The sequence below is a fragment of the Gymnoscopelus braueri genome (assembly GCF_963280865.1).
Source record: "Gymnoscopelus braueri genome assembly, chromosome: 19".
Classification (NCBI taxonomy): Eukaryota; Metazoa; Chordata; class Actinopteri; order Myctophiformes; family Myctophidae; genus Gymnoscopelus; species Gymnoscopelus braueri.
The window spans coordinates 25,308,468-25,334,800 of record NC_137621.1 but is presented as its reverse complement, the minus strand read 5'-3'; the positions used below and the strand labels follow the sequence as shown (position 1 = coordinate 25,334,800).

The 26,333-nt window shown below is 41.6% G+C and overlaps 1 protein-coding gene across 1 annotated transcript; it reads right to left on the bottom strand.

Annotated features, from left to right (window-relative positions):
* Nucleotides 1-280: 280 nt before the first annotated feature.
* On the bottom strand, nucleotides 281-25,873 carry LOC308074610 (uncharacterized protein C14orf132). The gene is made up of 2 exons (XM_080414118.1): nucleotides 25,747-25,873; nucleotides 281-556 (listed from the first exon to the last, which is right to left on the bottom strand). The coding sequence occupies exons 1-2, from the start codon at nucleotides 25,771-25,773 to the stop codon at nucleotides 320-322; spliced, it is 264 nt and encodes an 87-aa protein (XP_080270244.1). The 5' UTR covers nucleotides 25,774-25,873; the 3' UTR covers nucleotides 281-319.
* Nucleotides 25,874-26,333: the final 460 nt, after the last annotated feature.

The window sequence follows — 26,333 nt, the reverse complement described above, 5'->3', positions numbered from 1 at the left end:
TTTTTGTAAATAAATAAGGCAATATGATAAACAAAATTATGTTATTGCATCATTGCCCATGCTGGATGCTGAGGGCAATAACGAATGCCATCAACTTTTTTCATCATCAGGGCTCCACGTTAACCAAAAGTAAAATAAGAGACAACATGAGAGACAGAAAGACAAAGAAACAGAGTGATGTATGTTTGTCTTTCTGTAAAGGAGGGCCTCACTCAGTGCAGTGGGAGGGCGGGTATCCAGAAATCCAGAAAAAGGATATGGACAGTAGTACATAGGTGTATGTACATGTTTCTCACAACTTTGCGAGCGCATGTGCATATCAAAAGGTGAAGGCGTAGACAACGCCCACCACAACAATGTTTCCAATGGTGGCAATGATAGCGATCCAGAGCCAAATAGCATCATTGGACATGGATTGCTGTTCGTCCTGCTGGCCCTGTACCGATGCAGCGGAGGCGACAGCATGGACGCTGGCTGACGAGTTGAAGAGCGAGTGTTCTCCGCTGTAGTCATCGTTGGGGGAGGAGTCCATGAAGGCTCCCGTCATGACCGGGATCTGGGAGGAGTGGAGGAGAGAGAGAGAGAGAGAGAGAGAGAGAGAGAGAGAGAGAGAGAGAGAGAGAGAGAGAGAGAGAGAGAGAGAGAGAGAGAGAGAGAGAGAGAGAGAGAGAGAGAGAGAGAGAGAGAGAGAGAGAGAGAGAGAGAGAGAGAGAGAGAGAGAGAGAGAGAGGTACAGAGAGAGAGAGAAGGGTGGAGAAAAGTACAAATTAATTTCAGCACTTGAGTAAGAAAGTTGAGTAAGAAACAAATGGAGAGATTGTGTGCATGTGTGTGACAGAGAGAGACACACACACACACACACACACACACACACACACACACACACACACACACACACACACACACACACACACACACACACACACACACACACACACACACACACACACACACACACACACACACACACACACACACACACACACAGAGAGAGAGAGAGAGAGAGCGCATGCAAAAATAACAACAATGGTTGATAAAGACATAGATATGGGCCCTATTTAGAGGTGGCAACGATGGCAATCCAGAGCCAGATAACATCAATAGGAGCAATTGCATCAGGGGTGTCCAAATGTGGTAGTTAAACAGAACGTGAGCGCAAAGTGAGGCACACAGCACAAAGAGGTTGTGTTGCACAAAGGTTTTTTCTTCCTCCCTCTTTCCTCACCGCTCTGGTCTCCAAAGACACACAGAGACATCTTATTATTATTACAGGGCTTGCACTGGTGCTCCCAACTCAAAATGTTAGGAGCACCAGCAAGAATTTACTCACAAAAATCTAAGGCGGTTTGTGTCATTTGTCAACTCAATTGGCTCTTTTAAGTAATTTTCAAGAGGGCACATTATTATAACGCTCAGTCACTATTAGATTGTGAGCACTGGCTTTCATAAAAAGAGGAATGTGACGACAAATGTTACCGTCAATTTATACACAAAAAACTGCCTTTACTTGAGATGCCTTCATTCCTTTTAATATGCATTAGCCATGCATTAGCATGTTGAAGCCCTACTGAAGAGAAAGGCAACGTTTATTTGTGTAGCACATTTCATACACAAGGGCAATTCATAGTAGAAGAAATGAGCGGCATCAATGTCTAGTATATGGTTACAAGGTTTCCCACATGTGGAAGGGTCTTACACTCACCCTCTCTATGTTTCCGATACGTGTTAGCGTTAGTGTTCGTGCGCTTTCGCTCAGGAACTAGGGCTTGATTAACATCGAATGAATATTTCACATGTGGCAGGGGAAAGTGATTTATTGCTTGGGACAATTAGAGTCATGCAAACCTTGGTTGGCCATCAGAGCAGAAACAACTAAATGCACCATACTCTATGTGTGTGTGTGTGTGTGTGTGTGTGTGTGTGTGTGTGTGTGTGTGTGTGTGTGTGTGTGTGTGTGTGTGTGTGTGTGTGTGTGTGTGTGCGCGCGTGCGTGCGTGCGTGTGCGTGCGTATCCCTGTTTGTTGGTTGAGTGTGTGAGTCCACTGTATGAGAGTAGGCAGCTAAAGGGTGTTTGAGAAGCCATCGCCACACTCAGATGATAAAACCCTGCATCTTTTTTCTCTTAGTACCACAGAGGGATGTCAAGCATTCTCTCATACACAGAAACTCTCTCTTGCGTGCTCCTTTGGTGGTGGTGGTGGTGGGGACCGCCTCAATTTCCATAGTTAGAATGCACGACACGTTACCTAAAGCTGCGCGGAAAAGTGAAAGTGTGCAACCATCAAGCAGCATTAATAATGTGATATAGGAGACGGGGAAAATCGGTGATATCTTGACATATTAACTTAATAATTACACGCTTATTCTCTGTTATTTAAACCGCCTATAAAAGCAAGCATAACAGAGATGTTGCGTCCTGTGCATCTTGCTTCGAGCTCTAAAATGGATAGGCTATTGAGGACTGTTACTGCTGTCCCTTGAGCAGAGACAGATGAGACTGAGTGCCAGCAAGCTATGGATTCATGACATTCTTAGGTGACGAGAGTTATTTGAAAATGTTTAAAAGCTGAAATTATCTGTTTATTGAAATAAACTGCTTGAACCTTTTCTCTCCCTCTCTCTATCTCTCTCTCTCCCCTCTTCTCTTTCCTCGTCACTCTGGTCTCCAAAGACTGACGAAGACATTCTTGTTATTATGCACAACACATTCTTATTAGTGATCTTCTTCTAATGAAAAATCAAGTGAGTGAAAATGGTTTATCTGCCTTATCTATTATTGATTTCAGATGGAGTTTTGACTGGAAGCAGTATGCAATTGTGAACCCACATATATAGGTCATCCTATCTAATTTGCTCTCTAAATAGCAGGGAAATGTTGCACTGTGGGACTGTGCTCAGAGCAGGTTTAAAGCGCAATCGCTTTTTAAATTTGTTTTATTTTTATTTTTATCACACGATTTTGTAACCCCATTTTTTACACCCAGTGCCAATTGTCTATGTAATCCTGGGCACTACCTTCCCTCTGCCAACCTAGGGAGGCCAGGGCCGAGCTCATGCCTCCTTCAATGCATGAGAGCCAACTGACCTTCTTGTCACCTGACAGGGGAGAGTTTCCCTGGTTGGACATGGAAGGAACACGTTATTTCAACCAGTTCCTTTCCCCTCCATCAGGCGCCCCGGCTGGCCAGGGGGAGGCAGTGTAGTGACCAGGATTACTGCATGTTTTTGTGAGCGTACCTACCCTAGGGAACACGGGGAGAACATGCAAACTCCACACAGAGAGGTCCTTTTGCCAACCCCACCTAGGGTATGGGCACTGATGACGCAAAGCGCAATCGCTTTTTGACTCTTACCTGTGTGTAAGATTACTCTGTGTGTAAGATTAAGATACCATTGTGCCAGACCACAAATCATTTTAAGACACCCCGGGGGGCTCTAAATGGGCGCAAGAACATTTGGTATTTACTGAAAGAAAATTACATCGGTGTCAGACAAATAGCTATGATAATTGCGCTGCCCCATAGTGCTATCTTGCTCTGGGTGGAAGATAAGTGTGTGCAGGAGCAACTTTTAACACCGACGTCTCCCAATCTGATCTCCTGACATCTGTAATAGCCAGGAAACGTCCACTTGGTGTGTCAGGGCTTTTAGAACAACCAACTGACCATTCAACGCTGCCATCTTTAAAAAGCATTCTGCTGCTCCCAATTCATTGGTCCCCTGTGGCGAGAAATGGCAAGACATCCTACAGACATCCTCGTTCTTCAAAGAATGTTCTTGGCTACACTTTCTTTTTTTTGACATGCATAATCCAACTTAATATTAGATATCAATTAAATATGCATTTCCCTTATATTGCTGTAGCCTATATTATAATACCATAATTGGACTCACCTCTCTAACCACTCATCCAAGTATACAGCTCCCATGTGCTGGGGCACATGAGGTTATCCCAGTGAGCGGTTAAGCATTAATGGGATGGAAGGAAACAGAAACCCTGAGGTGGGGCATTCCAAGGCGTCTGAGCACTTAAGCAGGCAATGATGGCCTCATTGCTCATTGCCTCATCTCAAGCATTACCGTCAGGAGACCAATGCCTGGCTGCAGACATGCATGGATGAGTGGGTTATAATAAAGCTATACAACTTATCAAAGTTTCCTGGAAACCTTGCTGTGGCTTCAACTTCACTGATCAGTGATAGCTTAATTCTGAGAGAGTAAGGTCCACAGAGCTTGCTGCTCACATCACATAATACATCTCACTGTGTGTATTAGTGGCCAATGTTTATTCTTCGTTCCTACTCTCACCTATGTTCATGAAGTGTCAAAAGAATAAGATCACAGATACAAGCGGACGAAATGAGTTTTCTCAGACGGGTGGCTCTCACCCAATCCCTTGGGGATAGGGTGAGAAGTTTAGTCACCCGGGAGAGACTCAGAGTAGAGCTGCTGCTCCTTCACTTGGAAAGGAGCCCGCTTAAGGTGGTTCGGGCATCTAGTACGGATGCCTCCTACTGTAAGTGTCTCCCTAGGGAGGTCCTCTGGGCAGGTCCCACCGGAAGGAGGCCCCCGGGCAGACCAAGGACCAGATGGTGGGGATCACATCTCCACGCTGGCCTTGGAATGCCTAGGGATCCCCCAGGATTAAGTGGATAATGTTGCCCGGGAAAGTGAAGTCTGGAGCTCTCTGCTGGAACTGTTGCTCCTGCGACTCAACTCCAGATAAGCGGTTGAAGATGGATGGATGTTTCTTCTTCCAATTTAAAAGCGAGGGCCTGAACCATTTTTAGGACATTCTTCATGCCTACTTGGTCTTGAGTAATGTGCTACACCGATAGGCTACCTCACAAAATATGGTGAAACTGGGAAAATAGTGAAGCGAAGTTTATGCCACTGTACGATGCCACCTGCTCTGCTTTCATGTTTTTGATTTATTATCCCAGCTGTATCTGGCACCATGCCAGCTAAAGCTGGTGATTACAGTAACTGTGAAATAGAATGGACTGTAATTGCCTCCAATGGTAATGTTGCCACCAGTAAGTGCTCTGTGAAATACCTCCCAAACAAACAAACAAACAAGTCCAAAATGAATTGGATTGAACCGTGAGGGGAAAACGCATACAAAACACATCGCTACCCACAGAAGCACTTAAGAGTGAGAAAAAGGGGATTACAAAAAACGTCTGCTTCAACGTACTTGAGAGTAATGTGGTGCATATCACCATGTAAACCTTAAATTCAACCAGTGGGGTTTCACATATCAAAGGATACCAAGTTCCCCAAAACATGTTCACTTAACTTTTGAAGGAGCATAAAAAGTTGCACAGATGATTCAGCTCACATCTTTCATCAACATAAAATGTTGCATGAATCTCAATCTCTAGGATCGCCTATTCGCCTCCCACAAAGAGAGAAATATATTACATAAACCTTTCTGTAACACTACAGTAAATAACATTACAGTACTAATAGACACAGCCAAGTAATATTACTAGCAAATAAACATTTAAGCTATCTGGGTCCCCCTAGATGTTTAAGGGTAATTTGACCACTCTCCAGTCAGGCAAAAAGACAAAGTAGCTACTGTGCTCGTTCCGCACAATTGAGGTCAGTATATCAGAACAATAGATTTAGCCTCTGCCTTACATAGCATATTGACCTAGTCTTGCTATAAATCTGACAGGAGAATTCCAGTAGTTTTACAGAGGCTTGCTCACCCGGAGAGAACAGGTAAGACCTCCAGTCTCCAGTCTGGTTTCTGCCGCCCAGATTTACAGCCAACACTTTCATTGATTTTTCCTCCCTCAGCAGCCCAGCAGCATTTTCAAGTAAATCTTATAACTCAATAGAACAAGTGTAACCCAAGTGATCCTCACTTAGAAACCTGAGTCAGTCTATCGGTTCAATAGGATTTCTTCAGCACAGGGGATTATTCTTTTTTTAAACTTCAACAATGCGTATTTTAAAACTTGCATTTCCACCATTAGGGTACGGTCACACCGAACTATATGGCTGCAGGCTGATAAACTCAGGTTGTGCACGACTGCCTGTTTTATGCAGCCAGAGCAGCCGAAAAAACGAAGTAGCTTGCAGTGGCTTTTGTCTTGATGTTGCCAGTTCGGTCCGTCTTCGACTCATCCGATCGGACAGAGGGGGAAGCAGCAACTGTCTCGAGCATGTATCTGCTTTAAATAGACTTTTGATCTATTGGAGACGCCCTGGTGCATAGAACGCATAAACGCAAGGTGTCTGCAACACACGGAAAGCTGCGCAAGGGCAACAAACCACTCCATTCCCATTGAAAAGCATTGGCAGAAAGTAGCTGGGAGGCCATCTGGGAATCAGAAGGTCCCCAGTCCGCCCCCCCCCCCCCCCCCCATTACTGCTCCCTGGGCGCTGTATTAATAACGGCCACTGCTACTAATAATTAGGATGGGTTCAATGCAGAGGACACATATAGGCTATGTGCAAAAATGCTGTGACAAAAATACCCCCTTTCCCCTGACCTAAGGCTACCCATCTGCTATGAATGATTCAAAATCGTGGCCAACCAAAGGTTAATTTTGATTCTTGCCAGATGAGTTTAACTGCCAGAGGATCTCTCAGGTCAGATCATATTCAAGAGAGTGTCTCTCTCCTGCTGTTTGAGTGAATTAAGTGTATGAGAGACTGAAAGACATAGACAGTGATAAGTAATGTGCACGTGTGTGTGAGTTTTAGTGATATCATGGGGGAGTGAGATGAAGACATAAGAAAAAACTAGAAAAAGTGCAGGTCTCCGCCAGGTCAGGTACGTTATTCTGGCCTCCTGGTGGCGCTATAATAGGCCAATGTGAAAAGGGTGCCATTTATTGTTAGGTCTTTCACGGCAATCAGACACTGCATTCATGATTTGAGGCATATTGTTCCAAAACTGTGTTTTGCTAAATTAGACCTGCTGGTGGCGCTATAACAGGCCAATGTGAAAAGGGTGGCATTTCTTCCTCGGCCTAGTGGGAATGTGCGTGTGAAAATTCACGGAAATCGCAAGCTGCGTGCATAGTTTGAGGCTTTTTGTTCAAAACGGACCAATCCTGCAAACTTTGGAAGCCAACCATAGGCAATGAGGATGGAATATGGGAAATCGGACAGATTCGTGTTGATCACATGACTATAGAGATACTGTATACCGATTTGCATGACGTTTGGATAAAATCTGTAGGGGTAATGTAAAATAAAAAATCACACCCAGTGTGAAGTGGGCGGTGTGGTCACAGTGGTCATCACAGTGATGGAAGTTCACTTAAAGAAAAGTAATATTGTGGACCAACCATTGTACACCCCTAACTTAAAAAAAACCATAAATGTGTTTTTTTTAAGTGCATAGACCTATTTATAGGGCTATGCACATGTGTCATGTTTCACTAGCCAATCACAGTCCTGAATAGACTGTGATTGGCCAATCACGGTGCAGGGTTAGGGGGGTACACTGGTGGCCAATCACAGCGCAGGGTTGGGGGGGTGCAATGGGTGTCGATGTCCAAACCTCACATAAAAAAATTGGTTTTGCACAAATCGGCCTCCTGGTGGCGCTGTGGTTGAAATCTGAATGACCGGAAATCTGAATGGCCGACAGAGCACTACGTCACGCTAAGCTTGGCCAATCAAAAAGAGGGACATGTAAGCACCATATATGGACAAAAACGTTGAACCGGGAGGAAAAACATTGACCGGGAGGAAAAGAGGGACCGACAAAGCCTCATGTAGGCCTGACCCCCTGGGTCTGGCAAAAATTGGGGCAGAGGTTCTGAATTGGCATCCAGGGAGTGTGTGTGCACAGTTTCGGAGCGACCGGGCCAACGGTGCCGGAGATTAGCTTAACACACAGACAGGACGGACACACACACACACGGACACACAGACGGACGGACAGGGGCGAAAACATACTCTCTCGCCATGCCTTTCGGCCTGGCGGAGACAATATAGACCAAGTGACACAGCTCTGGGCCAGTCTTGACGTCTCGTTTGAATCCTGACTCTGTGGTTTGATGGTCGATGACTCCCTGTGCTGCACAACACACTTTATCAACGTAGAAACAAGGCACATAGCACTTCACAGTCAGCAGCGCAAACCACAAAGAAGCAGAAAGGGGATGACAAATTAGGGTATTGGAGGTGTTTAGGATTTAATCTTTAATCTTTCTGCAATTCACCCCTCTGCTCCACAAGATATTTAAGAAGAGGACCATCTTACACGATATACAGTACCTTACATGGGCTGGTATTATATGGCTTCCTTTGAAAGCAATTTCCAAGAGTATTATGTTTTTGTTGTTCTGCCTCGTTTTGTCTGGTCTTGACTTTTTTTTATTATAGCTATTACGCTATTATAGATATTTTTTTTCTCAACATTCAGCAGGAGCACATTTTCATACTGGTAATACATTTGTGATAGACTAGATTTGTGATGTTTTAATCAGCCTACTCGGAGAGTAAAACAGCTCTTTGAATTCTATGGCCCTATATTTCACCTGGTGCAATATGAAAACACAGTGTGTTTCCAACTGAGACAGTTCTCAGCCAGTTGTTGGTAGTGATTTCTTCAGATACATCTTATTCCTGCTGATGCAATGATGATTAAACTTCTCGCTGTATGAAATGGTTTGTTGCGATGCAATAGGGCACAACCTACAGCATGGGTTCCCAAACTTTTCAGCCCGCGACCCCAAAATAATGCGGCCATTGACTCGCGACCCCAAAACATATATATTTCTTAGGCCTACTACTTGTACTGTTAATAATCTTGTTCATATAGAATTCAATCAATCATTTACAGTACCTAATGAGATGGGTAAAATGTACTATTGTGTACTATTGTACTATTTGTAATCATTTTAGATTGTATTTCATTCATTGAAAAAAAAAATGTAATGACCCAAAATAATGTTGCGACCCTACCGTCAGTGTCCCGTGAGTGACCCCAAGTGCGGTCGCGACCCCAACTTTGGGAACCCCTTACCTACAGTATGGAAGATGGGTCTCTCCATATCTCTCCATATTTATCGCTGAGATCGTGCATTCGCCTGTCTGTCTGTCTGTCTGTCTTTCTGCCTGTCTGTCTGTCTGTCTGTCCACAGCTAATTGATTGATTGACTGAATACTTTATTAGTCAAAAATGTAAACAGCACGTGGTACAGTCAGACATTAAGGCTAAAAGGTTAACACAAAAAGAGCTGTGTGACAGAGCATGCTGGCTGGTGACATACAGTAGTGTGCTCCCACCCCACACAGTACTCCTCCACTGACATCTATCAAGTATTGAGCAGGCCTACCACGTTCGGTAAAGTGTCATCTAACTCTCACTAAAGGAACTCAGTCAAGCCAGCTTAAATCATATAGAAAACCTGTGTCATGTCAGATAATCATAAGCATTTGAATTCTAGCTCTGATTTCTGCTCCATGGAAATAACTTAAAGTTGTGCTAACTGTTAACTGACATTCCTCAGTATGTTAAATAACCTCAATTCCACTCATAGGTTAGGCAGAATATTTCCTAAACTTTCGAAACAATTAAGCCTACAAAATCTATTTACTACAGTGTCTTTGACATGGGGCCATATGTGATCCCTTTGTGTCTAATTATAGATAGTGGGTTTAGTAGTGTATATGCTGGTATAAATATAGTTTCTTTTTGCCACAATTTCTAAACTTGTTTTATAAACTATAAATTGGTTCTGCTTTAGTGGGGAACAAAAAACTACAAAAAAACAGACACCCAAAATAAGTTTGCAGACTTCATTACAGTCATCTTTTAGCATAGTTAGAAATCTGAGGAACTACTTGTAAATTCATCATTATCATAAGATAGCTTTCCAAAGTTTCAGAAAAAAGCTTTTCCTCCTCACCATAGATCCATTTATTATTCATGGGAGCACATATTTTAATTATGCATAAACTGGATTAAATGTGCAGCATGTGTTTTAAAGTATAGTTTACACCCACAAACACATCACACTAAAGCCTTTGAGGCTATTGCTTGCAGTGCAATATTGCACACTTTTCCTTTTTTTTGTGGTCCTTACTTATGCATTTCCCATCATGAGAATTTTTGATTAAAACGTACCCGATGTAATCATAATGTCATCTCTTTCATGATTACTGTAAAGCTTCCAAAGGTCATAACTATTTACAGTTTGCCTTGGTTAAGCATACAGTACGTGGTAAGTCCTGCATGGTCCGGTGGGCAACAACATGTCATTCCTGAAAGCATTCATTCAAAAGTTAATAATTAAAACATCTCTTTTACTGAGATTTACTGAGAGAGCTGAGATAAAATCATGACTTGTTCATACTCTTTTGTATTGAAGAACAATGATAAAGGCGTACAATTCAGACTCAATTTGTTTTCCTGTAGTGCCTACCGTTAATTACCAGAAGAAAAAGACAAGACATTAACAATCAAATGACGTTCTAATAGAGCCCCCACAAGCATAGTAGATGATTGCTAACAGGTCTATCATTACTTTGTGGATGAAAAATATTGCCCAGCCTCATCATAATCATTCTCTGTGTGTGCATCTGTGATTATAATGTGTCTGTGATTGTAAAGTGATTGGCACTCAATCAGATCTTTGCTCTCATATTATCACAGGAAAGTGCTTAGTCACAAACAATGATTTTTCTTGACAAACCAGAGAGTGACTGATAGAGACCTGCATTCCATTCTGGAACCCAGGATTGCACATGGATTAGATACTGGAGGGCATGACGTCCGATTGTTTTACCCAACCCACATACATGTATGAGCACCTAGCAACCGTCTCCTATACCAATACTGTTGTTTGCGGTGATTCTGCTATGTTTACTGGGACCGGAATTGACGCTATAGATATATATGCTTGAAAATGTGAAATGGAAACTTGTAGAGGGATATGTTCATAATACTGTATGCGACTGTGTGTGTCATTTGGAAAGCTTTCCCCATGTCATGTGCAATAAGAGGAGAGGATGGATAAGAAGAAAATCACCCGAGGCTCACTTCATTTATCTATTGCTGGTGCAGCCACCCCTACAGCTCCCTACATCCACGCCTGCTCCTTCACTCTGCAGTACAGAGACATTTCAGGGGCGGAGGTGGAAGCCCTTAATTGAATCTCCACTCAAGTAAGAACTCAGACCCATCTCTCAAACCCATGCTAAGTACAGAGCAAGCAGAAAAACACCAAACTACTTTGATCATTTGTAAGCTGCAAAGCAGAGGGCAGTAAGACGTCCGATAGATAAAAGAATGTCTGCAACTATCAAAGGGATGAGGATGAGGAATTGCTTCTCCTCAGGGCCACTGTAGTCATGTGTTTCATGGTGGCGCTCTGTCCTATTCATGTGTGTACATCCTTCACACTGCTGTCATTTGTACATAATCATTGAGTCCGTCTATGATCATGAAAAATTAAGACCATTCCCATGTCCACCCAATTAGGAAATTAAATGTTCTATTTCATTGAAACCTTAATATCAACTTCTATCTATTTTTCTTTTCTTTTTTTAAAGAATTACCGGCATCCATCCATTAAACAAGAATAAATGACTTGACAGTCATATTATTACCAGCTGCATGCTGTATTTTGTCTCTGTGTGTGTGTGTGTGTGTGCCGTGTGTGTGCGGCTTGTCAGCGTGTGTGTGTGTGTGTGTGTGTGTGTGTGATTGTTTTCATAGACCTGATTGCTTGTTTCTCGCCAAACCTGGCAACATTGAATGTGCGACGCTAAACGCTAATTATGTTTTTTATATAAGCGGTGGCAACCTTTTTAGACACCACACGGGTCTTCTGTAAGGAAATTAGAGTGTTTTCAGAATGAATTAATTGATTATTTGAGCAATACACTAATAGCTAGATTTTTATACTGTGCGTATATTTGAATAATTTGTAGGTCTAATAGTGTTGAGTGTTAGTATAACTGCGTCAATATAACCTTATATTGACAAAACTGTTTATCAGAGCAGGAGATGAGATCATAGTTTAAAGAGGTCTTCTCTCTCTCTCTCTCTCTCTCCTCGAGCAGAGTGATTTACTGGCTGCAGGCAAACTTACTTTAAGGTCAGAGTGCCTTAATGATTTCATAAAGTTAGTCTTTTTGGTCTAAAACTATTGTATAGATTCATTGTAGTGCCAAATGATAATAGCTATGATGTCAATTGCCATCAAATGTCTCCTGAAGCAAAACTCAGTGTAACATTTCCTCAGTTTCAGTATAACGCTCCAATACAGTAGACAGTTTTAGACATAGTGTTATCTAGTATGCACAGAAGAGAGGAGTTTTAGGGAGGGTACATTCCACAGGTGCCCTGAAGGAGCCAAGGTCATCTTGCAGCCCGTAGCAGCCGTGAGAGAATGAACACACAGGGAGGAGACCTTTTGCCTCGCTTCGATGGAAGGATCAACAGCGACTCCTGTGGATGATTTTTATTTTAATCTATATGCCAGAGATATAAAAGCTTGATGAGAAAAATATTATGTTATTACAAACTTCTCGATCAGCTTGAGAGGGGTGTATCTCGGAGCTCCGATGTAATATATATCTGGTGTAGTATCACTTTTGTATATGATAATTCATTCTGATTGTTAAATAGGCTCATAAATAATTGTAACTTAGACTAAAGGATAATAAAATCATTTCGATGTAACCACAATTGTAATCACCTGTGTAGCGACTTTTATTTAAGGGATACCCTCTACCTTCACAGAACCACTGAACCAAGTACCTTATCTATGATTTACTTTTAAATGGTGTGAAGGTTCAGCTCCTAAATCTAACACTTCCCAACAATAGCGAAGATTAAAGTCAGGGTGAACATGGCCAAATAATAACTTAATAGCCCAACTAGGTCTGAGGAAGCACGTTAGCATTTAGGCTAACTCTGTAGTCTGAGGCTAAGTTGCACTTGCAGCGTACTGTTGTTGAAGAAAGGAGCCTTGATTTCCTCCGGGAGGGGAGGGGAGGGGGGGGTACTGCGGAGGACGGGCCGTCTCCCCATTGGCTTAAAGGACAGGCAAACAGGCAAAACAGGGAAGTGTCCCCATTGGCTTAAAGGAGTGAAGGACAGCCAGGACAGCCAATGATTGAAAACATGTCGAACATGATGCACATTTTTAAACATTATGCAAATTTTTAGGATGACGATGAGGTCTGACTGTGTGTAGACCAGCGCTTGCAGCAGCTGGTAAAAATGGTTACTTTCACAAACACACACATTGCGTGATATGCTGTATATTTGGCTGTGCATCGTACACGATGCAAATATACGGTATATCACTACACTGTAGTGCACTGAAAATAGCGGATGTACAAGCTCACAATGTGTTGTAGTGCTACGGTGTGACATAAATCAGGCTAGAAGTCTTCAATTACCACCAGCTGTCACTCCCACGTCATAGTCTCTCCCACGCTATTTTAAAAGCTATTAAAAAATAAATACAAACTTAAAAACTTAGAAACATAAACAGTTGAGACTGTCATTGCAAGAAACAAACATTGCTTTATAAATTATAATGGTATTATGAGTAAAAGCAAGGAGGAAGGAGAGGTGCCTAGACCCTAGAATCACCAAAGCCAGGGAGGAGTTGAGAGCAGCACACAGGGACTTTGTCGCTGACCGAAAAGGAGAGGGTCTGAGGGAGGAGAATAAGCGGAAGAAGAAGGAGCTATACCAAGTGTATGCAACACTGGACCAACAGGAGCCGACCCAAAAGATCAGGGACATTGAAGAGGCACAGGTTAATCAGAATCATGGCAAGAGCTGGAAGCTCATCAATGATATTTCTGGCAGAAGCTCATCTCAGACTTCCAAGATCCGGGGAGAAAGTGCAGAGGAACGAGTTGAAACATGGTACCAACACTTAAAGAAACTCCTAGTAAATCCTCCTTCAACCGAGGAAGAGGATGATCCGACAGCTCCCGTCTTCCATGACCTTCCCATACCAGACGGACCATTCACCATGGATGAGTACCAGAGGGCCAAGGCTACTATCAAGTGCGGCAAGAGCTGTTGGGAGGATGAAGTGACACCAGAGGTTCTGAAGTATGTGCCCATAGATGAGGTGGTGTTGGATTTGATCAACCAAGCACACACGTCTGGCGAGCTGCCAAAGCTGTGGCGCACAATGATCATCTGACTTTTTCCAGTACCAAAGTCAGGCGAACTCACCAAGATGGACAAGTACCGGGACATCAGCTGAGCTCACAAGTTGCCAAGACAGCTAACCAGTAACCGGATGATCCTCAACCGTCTTAGACCCATCTTAGACCCTCAGAACGGCTTCCGCCCGAAGCGAACAGCAGACTGGCAGATACTGGCGCTGAGGTGGATACTGGAGGGAGTAAGGGAGCGGAACCAATCAGATAGAGATAGATAGATAGATAGATTTTTATTATAGTGTCCTGCACCACAGGATGCCCAGCCCGCACAGGCTTATAAGACACTCACACAATGTAACATACACCAAGATACACCACAAACAGAATACATAAACATTTTGATTGTCCAAGCTGTGGGTTACGGGTACATCGTCCTCCACCTCAACTGCCATGCTTTCTCTATGAATTTTCCTAGGACAGAGACACCCATTTGACACAATCTTTATCTCTGGGACCCTGATCTACTATTTTGTATATTATCAATATCAATAATCAATATCAGTCATTTAGCAGGGGGGCTCCCTGGAACCCCCCCAAAGACCCCTGGGGGTAAACAAAACCAACATATAGAACCACTCATCTGTGGCTCCTCCCTTACTATCCTGCCTCAGTCATGTGTGTTATCAAAAGAGCCAAATTGCTCTACAGAGCTCCCATCGCATGATATCTACTTTAAAGCCACTCTGTTGGGGGATGGGACTGAAAAGCAGCAAGCAACAGCTATTCAGAGCAGATAGACAGACAGAAGAAAGGTATATCTGTAGCTGACTTGCACAGATAGTACATCTACTGTACAGTGTGTGCATACACACAGAAACAAGGATGCACCAGCATCTGTGTGGAAATGTTATTAGTTGTTTGCTGTTTTTGCTTGGTGCAGACAAATGTAATTAGCAAAATACACAAAGCAAATGACTATGGCGATGAGGTTTTCAGTTGAGCTAGAGAAAAGGTAAAAAATAATACTTTCAAAATGGCAAGACATAACCAAGCAAAACTGTCTAGAGCTGTCATCAGTGTTTTTATTTTGGTTAATCAAAACTTTAAAATCTCTTCCATTGTTCTTTTCCTCTGTAGTATAATTGCCCTGACATCTAATTATTGTACCCACCTCGACTACACAACGCTTCAAAGAGCGAGTGCTGAATGACTTTGGCTTCTGAAAGCGTTTTTAAATTGATTCTGGAAACTCATCAAAATGAAAGACTGGTCTTTGTTAAATGTCAGACCTGCTTTTAATAACAATAGCACAAGAAAACCTCTTCACTCTTTTATGTTGCATTTTATGTCGAACCCACTCTGTTTCACTGTGATGTACTGTATCTTATCTGTCATACAGATTTATTGATGCAACATGTTTACAACAACATACTGTGAGCAAATAAATGTGGGGGGGGGACGATGATAAAAGGAAGTTGCTGACTGTGAAAATGTTCCTCACCACCTGCTGGGTGATGAAGATACAGGTTTTGGTTTGAGGCGTGATGTGTTCACTCTAAATGGCTCCACACAGTGCATTAACTTGCCACCAGCGTAACACCACAATCGCTGTTAAACGAAAAAATGTCCTTGCATATAGTGGTCTAGCTATAATGCTGTAGATTGACATCAACATTTATGAATGGTTATGCATTCTTCCTATGGGTGCCATGAATTTATCATGGGTGTTCTACTGCATGTTGACCTATTTACAGTTCTTGCAGTAGCATGGCTTCTTTGAGAAGCAGGGGTTGAGTTGTGCTTGACTCTACCTGCCCTTGTTCCTGGACATATAATGAGGGTATGTATCCACAAGTGTGAAGTGTGTGTGTGTGTGTGTGTGTGTGTGTGTGTGTGTGTGTGTGTGTGTGTGTGTGTGTGTGTGTGTGTGTGTGTGTGTGTGTGTGTGTGTGTGTGTGTGTGCGCACCGTGACTGACCCAAAACAAAGAAAAATCTTAACTAGGTACAGACTCAGTGAGCACAGTCTTGCGATCGAGAAAGGTCGTCACAGGCAGACCTGTATCCCGAGAGAAGACAGACTATGCACCCACTGCACACAAAATGAAGTGGAAACCGAGCTACACTTCCTAACCGTCTGTCCATTGTACCAAGACATCAGAGACACATACTTCCCACAGATTACAACCACACACAGAGATTTTGAAAACATGACCAATGACAAAAAACTCCCATACCTGCTGGGCGAAGTACAACAATGTGCAAACACAGCAGCAAGATTCGTGAGTTGCTGTGATAGGAAAAGGATATCAAACGGAACACAACCACCCTAAAGACTAATCATTGTGTATATTCCGGCACTATACCTGCACCCAGTGATCTTGGTACAGTACATAGAAATTGACCTATCGAAGATTCTGACTTTCAAATGTACATATTTTTTGTTTTGATTGTATTGCTGTATTGTTGTATTATGCTTTCTGCTTTGGCAATGTAAACGTATGTTTTCTCATGCCAATAAAGCCCTTTGAATTGAATTGAATTGTGTGTGTGTGTGTGTGTGTGTGTGTGTGTGTGTGTGTGTGTGTGTGTGTGTGTGTGTGTGTGTGTGTGTGTGTGTGTGTGTGTGTGTGTTTGTTTGCTAGAGTCTTGGATGAAGTGGCATGTGTATAGTATGCATTGTGATCATAAAATGTAAATTATATAATTCTCACAGATACAAATACAGGTACACAACACATAGCCTACTGTATACTCTCTTGTACAGTCTTCAATTGTTTTGAAGACGGTGCTTATTGTTGTTTTGTTTTGTATAGTTTTTTATACTGGCTATTCTGTCCATGAATCACTCAATGAATTGATTTCCTTGTGTGAATCACAATCTAAGATGGATTGCATGTGAAGCAGTAAGATAACTTAAAACACAAGTGAAATTGGTCAATGATCGACCCATTCATTTACAGAGGAACAAACAGTATGGTAATTACATGACCGTTATTTCACTATGTGTACAAGTGTGTCTTACAGCAAAACACCCTGTGAATGCAAGACAGCCATCAGACAGTACAACGAATATGTACCATGCATATTGCATGCCACAGTGTTGTGATCATGTTGCATTGTCACACACACTACAGGTTGTAGAAGCTCAGCACGCTTCCTGCAGACCTGCAATTCAATATTGTATTTCAATGTTCAAAAAAAAAAGAAAGAAAACCTGATGAAAAACTCATAAGCTAACGTATTGTTTCACCGCTTCACTTCTCTATAAATAGCTCAAGGGTGGAACAGTGACAACAGACCAACAAAACATTGTGTGAGAGAGAGAGAGAGAGAGAGAGAGAGAGAGAGAGAGAGAGAGAGAGAGAGAGAGAGAGAGAGAGAGAGAGAGAGAGAGAGAGAGAGAGAGAGAGAATGGGGGAAGGGATAGAGAGAGAAATCAGGTGAAAAAGATTATATGAATTGTAATGGAAACTAGCCAGAGAGCGAGATAAATGTGCATTGCCAACATGGTGCACATAGTGCTCAGGGACCAGACGATGGAAGGAGTTCAATGTATTATCATACAGGCTCCAAGCTTTACTATAGACGTGAATTAGTCACAAATTCCTGTGAATCTTTTAAATAAAATGAATGGGAGATACTCACCCATCTCATCATCAGAATAGGTAAACTGATATAATCTTGTGCAAACCAACAAAGCATGGAAATGTATTTGCATATGTATCGACACCAACTATGAACATTTAAGATATTTCTTTGGCATATAAAATATTTTGCATTATGGAAAAGTAGTCTCTGTAAAATTACATATACTAATATCATCCAAATAGGCGATATAAATCCTATCCCAAACAACAGAAAATGCTTTCAGCGTACATATTTCGCTGAAAGCATATCAGATGTGAGAGTTGAGCAGAGGTGAGGGAAGTGATTCGCGTTTTGTAGAGCACACTGGAAGGAAAAATTGGAACCTGTCAATCAGGAACCTGCTATCACCAGACTGATTCACAACATGTGGACAATCAGACTGCCATACTGTACCAAACTTAAAAAGGAGCTTACTACATAATCCAAGATAAAGACATTATGGTTTAGCCATGGCCAGCAAATTGCTCTTGAGTTGTGACCAGATTGAAAAGATAGTGTATATTGCTGCTACTCATAGCTTCAAACACTATCCTGAACTCCTGTATTGAAGGCAGGGTGTTCACGCTTGACTTCCGGCAACAACAACTCTTTGCACAGAGAGTAGATGACAAATAAATGATTAGATATTCAGCCCCTTTGCAATGGAAAGGAATAGTGAGAGACAGAAAGAAAGAGAAATACTTAAATTCTTCTTACATTTCTGCAACATTTCTGCTTCAAGCTATAGTGTAGCTTTCTTTGAACAAACCCCATGTCAAAGACTACAGTAAGTTCAAAATCCAAACCTTCTCTTGTGCTCCTGGTACTAATATTTTTCGTTAGGCTTATTAGCTTTTCGAATATGAAAACAAGACAGGGTATAATAATATCATGTGTATGTGTAGCCTATGACGTCAGTCATCTATGACGCCAGTACTGTGACCTGATCTGTCATCTCCATATTTGAGCCTGATTCAAATTCCTGTGACTGCAACTATGTTACATACTGTATTTAAAAGATAAATATAAATCATTCGTGGGGAAGAATTGGTTACTTGAGTTACTCCCTTGGCCTACTGACAGCATGCAAGACATTCGGTCAAGCGGTTTGCAGGGGTTGTAGCTAAACTGTATACAACCGCGTTCACTTATGTTGTCCTTTAATTATATACTGGCAATTTCAGAAATGGCACATTGTAATGTTTACAATAAGTTACAGCAATGATCAGAAGAGCTGTCATCATATTTGACATATAGCAATTATATTTCATCACTGCGTCTTGATTTGCGTCTAACATTCACCACCATTATGTGCTTTGCATAAGTCATCTCCAAGATGGCCAAAGGCAATGTTGGAAGTGCAATAATAAGTGCAAAATGTCTAATATTCATCAGCATCACAGTTATGCCAAGAATAATACCTCAAGTAATGCAAATTAAAAAGCTGCACCAAAACTTTCTCAGCATGGATCAATGCATTATTTATAAATGCTGAATATCAGAGGTACAGTAATATGAGATGCATCATGTGGTGAGGTGGTTTGGGAGCCTATCAGGAGGACTGATGTTATTACTTCGTTCTTCCCTGTCACAGCCCATTAAATCTGTCTTCCCTCTCTCTGGGACTTTGATTCAATATGCAATCACTCACTCGCAGGTGAAAATAACTGGAAGATGTTGTTGACTGCAAAGCAAATAGGTTGTAACGAACGATATTGGCATCAATCGTGTGGGTTAGTCATGGCAACCCTCTTCGACTAGAACTTAGATGCAAGGCTCTCCTTGACCCCTGCAGTAAGAGTGATCTGTGTCAAAAATACAGACACACCTAATTATATGGTTACTCGATTGCTAGCATACAGAAGATAATGATTCCACACTTTGAGAGGAAATGCCGTAGCTAAACTGGCTGTCATCTCATTATTATGACCAACTCCTGTGATTGCCATTATAGCCCTACAATCATTGACAGCTGGTAAACACTAAGCTACTCATAATTGCCAACGCAATGAAAGCACATCAGCAAATAACGGATAGGAAGTAGCTTGAAAGCGGGATTCTTGCAGCTCTGTTAAGCTTTGATCTGGCTATTCCCGGTCCATCCATACTGCATAACCTCTTAGAACATAAAGTAGCCAATTATGCCAATAGAAATGCAACCTCTCCGAAAGATCACTTTTGTTCTAAGGTGAGGCATTAATGGTATCTTAAAGAGAGATAATGCCTCCATCCATAGGGCACATGTAGTCACTGAAAGGCTATGTGAGAGCTTGCAAATAAGTACTGCTTGTTATTTTTTAATCAGGTTATTTTGACCCAATTATCAACTGGAAGGGAGATTATGAAAATGCACCTACATAGAAAATTCCATCACTAGTATATAAAAAAGAATATATCTATAGTATATATACTATAGTATATAGTATAGTAGTATGTAATATGTGTGAATAAAACACATTTTGACTATGAAGAGGATAAGGTTCACTAAATCACAAAATGCTCTATTGTCTGTGTCTCCATGTTCTTCTTCTCTATAAGGTGCATCTTTCCAAGGAGAGCAAACCTTGAAGAGCCCCTGTTGTGAAGAGGCTAACCTTTCTTCTACCCCTGCTGTGAAACCCATCTATTAATCAATGGAGACATGTTTAACCACTTAAACCCTCTAGACTTAGTAAACTGGACCTTAGTTGGCTCTTTACTTGGACCGCTTAGGTACTTTTCCAAATCTCTTCGCCAAAAAATAGCCAATCGCAAAGTAACAGATTGGCTATTTTTGACTAATGTTCCCCCCAGAATATGAATGCTGGGGTTTATCAAGAGGCTTTCATTCTTCCTTCCTTGTAAAGTTAAACAGCATCTATTACTTGGCATTGACTGATCTGGTAAAGGTTTCATGCGGGCCAATATTAAACATTTGCATGAAAAGTGCCCATTCATGAAATTGTGAAATGACTCACATCGTGACATGCATGCATACATGTGGTGTGTATAGTAGAAATCCATGCAACCTCTCTCTCACACACGCACGCACGCACGCACGCACGCACGCACACACGCACGCACGCACGCACATGGTTATGTGATCACTTGAATTTTCTCGTGAAAGTGATCTGCAATAGGCACTTCATAGACAGCAGTGAAAGATAGCAACTGGATCACATAGAATTGATCATTTCATATCGATTTACAGACGCACCTAATTTGACCAGAGTGTGCTTATTGCACACTCTGGTCTGCTTTAGGCTGTTTTTTGTTCTTCTCAAAACTATGAAAAAGATACTTAGTATCTGACATATGAAAGCAACTGCTTCGAAAGCACTCAAAACACCAGAGGGGACATGAACTCCATGACACTTATAGATGAAAAGACTGGAGTGCCATTATTACACCCTTTAAATAAGACCAGCAGCTTTATCAAAAAAAGAGTAAAGACAGTCAATCTCGGCATGAAGAATGTGCATCGAGATAACGTGATTATGTAATGCCATTTAGCTGGTATGGAACTGAGAATGAGCATTGGCCAGATAAATGGACTAGTGGTTCCTGCCATTTTTAAAGCATGTTTAAAAGGAAAATAATCGGGTCTGTGAACTGTTGAACTTTCATTTTCTTATCTTCTCATTTTACTAGGGGCTTATTAGCAAAAGCAATCTTGCTCTCTTACAGTTAATGCATCTCCAACCAGTGCCTTTTGTTCATTACAGACGTCTTTCCCAGGTCTCATGTCGCTTATCTGTCATACCCTTTCCTTTGTCAAGGATGGATGGAAGGAGGTATCAAATTGGAACTATTCCAGGTCTTTAATATTGTCTGAGAGTTTGAATATGATGTACTAGGCAAATAATGGGGAGGTGGATGTGAGATGTGTGAACTGTCATACAATAATTCAGATAGCACACACTATTTGACACACCTCAGAATGATATGGTGGGGATATAATACTGTTACTGTAATACACCGCTATCAGAGTCAACCACTTCCTCGATCCCGTCTTCATTCCTTCCATTGGCTGTTCTCTTAAACGAGACAGATGAAAATCTTAAGAAGAGAAGAAAGCGATGGATGCGCCAGTGAGGTAGAGTGGCTCCAAAACCAGAACAATAAATCATAAGTAAACCACAAATAAACACCACGCCTTTGAACCAGTGTTGATTTTGTCGACTAAAATTATGACGAAAGATATTCGTCGACTACCTTTTTTCACTGACGAAAACTAAATAAAAACCAAATAAAAACTAAGCTGTGATGACTAAAACAAGTGGACAAGTGGAGAAGAGATCCAGTAGAACTAAAAGACAAGTCGTTTTATGTTTGGTTGCACTCTGAAAATAGCAGATCTACAAGCTCACAACGTGTCGCGCTGCGACACGTTGTGAGTTTGTAGATCGGCTATTTTCAGCATGCAACCAAGTGTAAAATCAGCCATTACGATGCCATCAAGGCTGCCATTTTAGTCAACTAAATCAACTGTAGATTTAGTCGACTATAATCTTATGATATTTAGTCAACTAAAACTAGACAAAAAAAAACATTTCAGATGACTAAAACTAAATGGAATTTTATTCAAAAGACTGTGACTAAAACTAAATCAACATCCTCTGTCAAAATCAACACTGCTTTGAACATTGGCCCTAACCCCTAAACCTCATTCTTTGTCCTGGTGTGGTGAGGTACATATACCAAGGCCTCAGTGATATGAATGCTAAAGCATACCTGTTTCGTGTTTCTTTCTTATTTGAGTGCATTGAGTGCTGACTATGCTAGTGTGTGTGTGTGTGTGTGTGTGTGTGTGTGTGTGTGTGTGTGTGTGTGTGTGTGTGTGTGTGTGTGTGTGTGTGTGTGTGTGTGTGTGTGTGTGTGTGTGTGTGTGTGTGTGTGTGTGTGTGTGTGTGTGTGTGTGTATATTTGACAGTGTCCCCCACTGGACAGTCAGCAAAGATGAGGAATAGGGCGAGGCCGGTTGCAGTCCTGGATAGACAGGGCCTTTAGGGGGATATGCTGCTCTATGTGTGCTCCATGTGACAGATCTGTCAATTGAAGCATGGCTCAGACTGGCGAACAGAACCAGGATAAGCCTGGAGCCCTGTCTCACCACATGAACCCTATTATGGGGTGAACATTTGGCGAAAATTGCAGATCGCAATGCATTGCAAAGCACTGTGCGCTTCTATAGATTTGCTATTTTTGGCAGAGGTTTGGTGAAGAGAGAAAAAAAGAGTGGACCATAGACCCCTGGGGTCGCCAGTCAACTACGTTTATAGAGTTTAAGTGGTTAACACTTAAAACATTAACTCTGCATAGGCTTCTGACCCAAGACACTCGCTAGATCAATCACCGGTGACTGATGTAAGGCTTCAGATAGGGGAAACTCTAATATAACATTTCAATGTTGTCACTTTGGAGACAACAGAAAGTGCCTCATTGCTCTCAACTTAATATTCAACAGCTGCAATGTGATTCCCACCTATTAATCCATGTTTCGTAATGCTTGAGGACGCCTCTTTCGAACTAATGAAGTATGCACTTTTCATTTGTAACCAGTGAGGCATCGCTGCCATATGCAAATCATTCGGGAGACACAAAAGCTCACATTGTTAGATGTATTTAGCTACTTTGCCTTTCTATTATACAAAACTGTCTCAACAACAGGAAAGGAATGAATGACAACAGTGAAAGAACCAGGCCAATTAAGTTAACAGCACAGCGACTATTTGGGCATTCTGTAAAATGGCGTTCTCTGAATCTTTTGTCTTGCGGGGTGAAGAACCGAGAAAACTGAATTGTTCCCTTCAAGATGCCTAATTCTGTCAATGAATTCAGGTATTGATTTGCCTATTTCTTGCATTTTATCTGTTCCCTTAACTCAAAGGACAGCATTGTCTTCCCTTTATCCATTGTTCATTCTACAGTACAGAGAAACACATCTCTGACTATTACTATACAAGTTGGCCGTATCAAAAACTTTTATTCTTTGTTCAGAAAAGAGAAGTTATGGTGTTATCCGTCATATTTTAGAGACAAAGTGATGGCGAAGGTCCAGTGGTTTGCAGGCGACAGAGCAACACTGAGATGGATGGACATTGAAACACCCACTGTAAAGTCAATCTTCAAGACTCCAGGGACTTTTGCCTGACTTTCTTCACAGCGGTTATTATAGGGTGACTCAGGAGCTCTGAAATTAATTAAACTTCTTTTAAATTAGGCTCCACTTTTGTGAAGGTATTAAATTCATGAGGTGAAGGCAGCCATGTGAATATCCTGTGAAAAGGAATTTTAGTGGAACAAGAGACAATCGTAATGTCAACGTCGTAAAGTGGCAAGAGAACCCAAATTGGAGCAGGGTTGAATCCCTGCCCAACCGGTGAAATTTTACTAAAGGGAACTTAATAAATGTCACACCCTCCTGCACACACAGCACCTCTTAAATTATCCAGGTGAAGAGTTCAGTAGCCAACAGTGAAACACTGGTTCTCTTCAGCAAGTGAATGTCTGCTTTGAACTCTCTCCACAATGATTAAGCTGAGCACTGCCCCATTTAGAGTCAAATTAATTTGGAGCAATTTAACTCTTTTAATTAATGACCTCTTTTTAACATAGCTTGAAATAACCACAGACATAATATACACTTCTTAAACCACTATAGATGATGTTGCCTAACTTGCCTTATTTCCGTGCTCACATGCAGACTGTAACTAGGCAATTGAGAAACAGGTCAAGCTGGAGTTTGAAACTCAGTTTGGCTTCTAAATGGTTCTACCTTGGAGCTTGGAAAATGTCATAAGTACACAGATGGCAGAGGATGAGCTGGATGGCACTACATAACAGGCCATAAACTGAAGGGTGCATGCACATGTTGCCCAAAAGCCACCTCTAGCCAATACCTCTAGCCTAGCAAGAAGCATTCAGGGATATAAAAGAACAAAATATTTGCTCCCAAATGCAACATGCTTCTCCCAAAGTAACAGCTGTTGTTGTTGTTTTTAATAATACCCATATAACAGAGGTATGTATGACAAATCCAAAACTTTAAATGGTCACATCAGTAATATTGATAATATCCATCACTAGTAGAACATTTGAATGATGGAACAAATACAGTATATACAACAAAGTGTTGGTCAGAAAATAGTAAATCAATGTTAATATTATAGAAAATGAATTTCAACGTGCTGTTAAAAACAATATGTTACATGTAAGTCATCTGTTTTTCTCATTCTATTTAAGAGATAGCCTACTTTCTGACAAAAAATAAAAAAATAAAAAAAATAAAATAAACACCTCATATAATACTGTAGTCTGTCAAAATGGTAACAGGATAGGTGGGCACCAAGGAAGTGGGCACCTCGGGGTTGAATTGACCATTTTCCCCAAATGTTAAAAATAATTAATATTTAGGGGGAAAAGGTGTAAAGTAAAGTACACATGATTAGAACATGCTTAAACATTCGACAATTAAGGTCTAATGCTAAATTGCTACAAAACCTGTATACCCAGTCATTTTTGGGGCATACACAAGAAGTTGAAGGATAAAATGAAGTCTGATAATGATTTACCGTGCATGTTCACATCATGTATACAATACTTTACTTAAGACCATTTTTCAAATATATCTATATATTTTTTTTAAACATTTTTGACAAAATAGCCAATTTTACATCGAGGTGCCCAGATGTCCCTAGTGCCCACCTAATACTATCCATCAGTCAAAATAACATCGCGCTCAATCGCACTGCGCGTGCCATGGCGCGTAAAAGGTCACCAGCTGTAGTAAAATGATAGACAGTAAGTTGTCAAAAAGTACTAGGCATTAGGCAACCTAGAAAGCGGTTGTCAGTGAAACAGAAAGATCACTCAACAACCCGTAATTAAAACGATTGATGTCAGCTGGTCAGACAACGGATGGTTTCAACAACAGGAACTTGTTGACGTGCCACGCCCTCGGGTTTTAATGGGCAAAAAAGTTCAAATAAGCTCGTCTTGATTGAAAAAAATATCTCGCTTACCTGCGCAGCCATGAATGACAGATCCATACTGTTGCTTCGTTCAGACCAAGGCACCCGAGGAAAGATGTAATTGTGGGTGAATGTTTTCTATCTCATTCCCCAAAAAAGCATTTGCGTTCGTTTTGGCACCCCAGCTGTTTTTGTTTTGTTTCCCCCCCCCAAGTTCGGACCGACTTTAAGTAAGGAGGAACATGTTGAAGAACCGGAGGCTGTGCGGTGTTTACAGCGAAGCAGACAGAGAAATGACACAAGTCAGCAGAGGAGAGAGAGAGGGATGCTCTGGTACAGTTACCGTGCACATTAAGGACCAGCGAGAAGTAAGTCAGTCTCTCTCTCTCTCTCTCTCTCTCTCTCTCACACACACACACACAGACTATGGACGACGAGCGAGAAGTCAGTCAGTCTATCTTTCTCTCTTTCTCCCTCACTCACTCACCCACTCAGACACACACACACACACACACACACACACACACACACACACACACACACACACACACACACACACTCTCACTCTCACTCTCACTCTCTCTCATTCTCAAAATATAATAGTTTGCTTCAACATTCCATTAGTGCCTATATCTTGT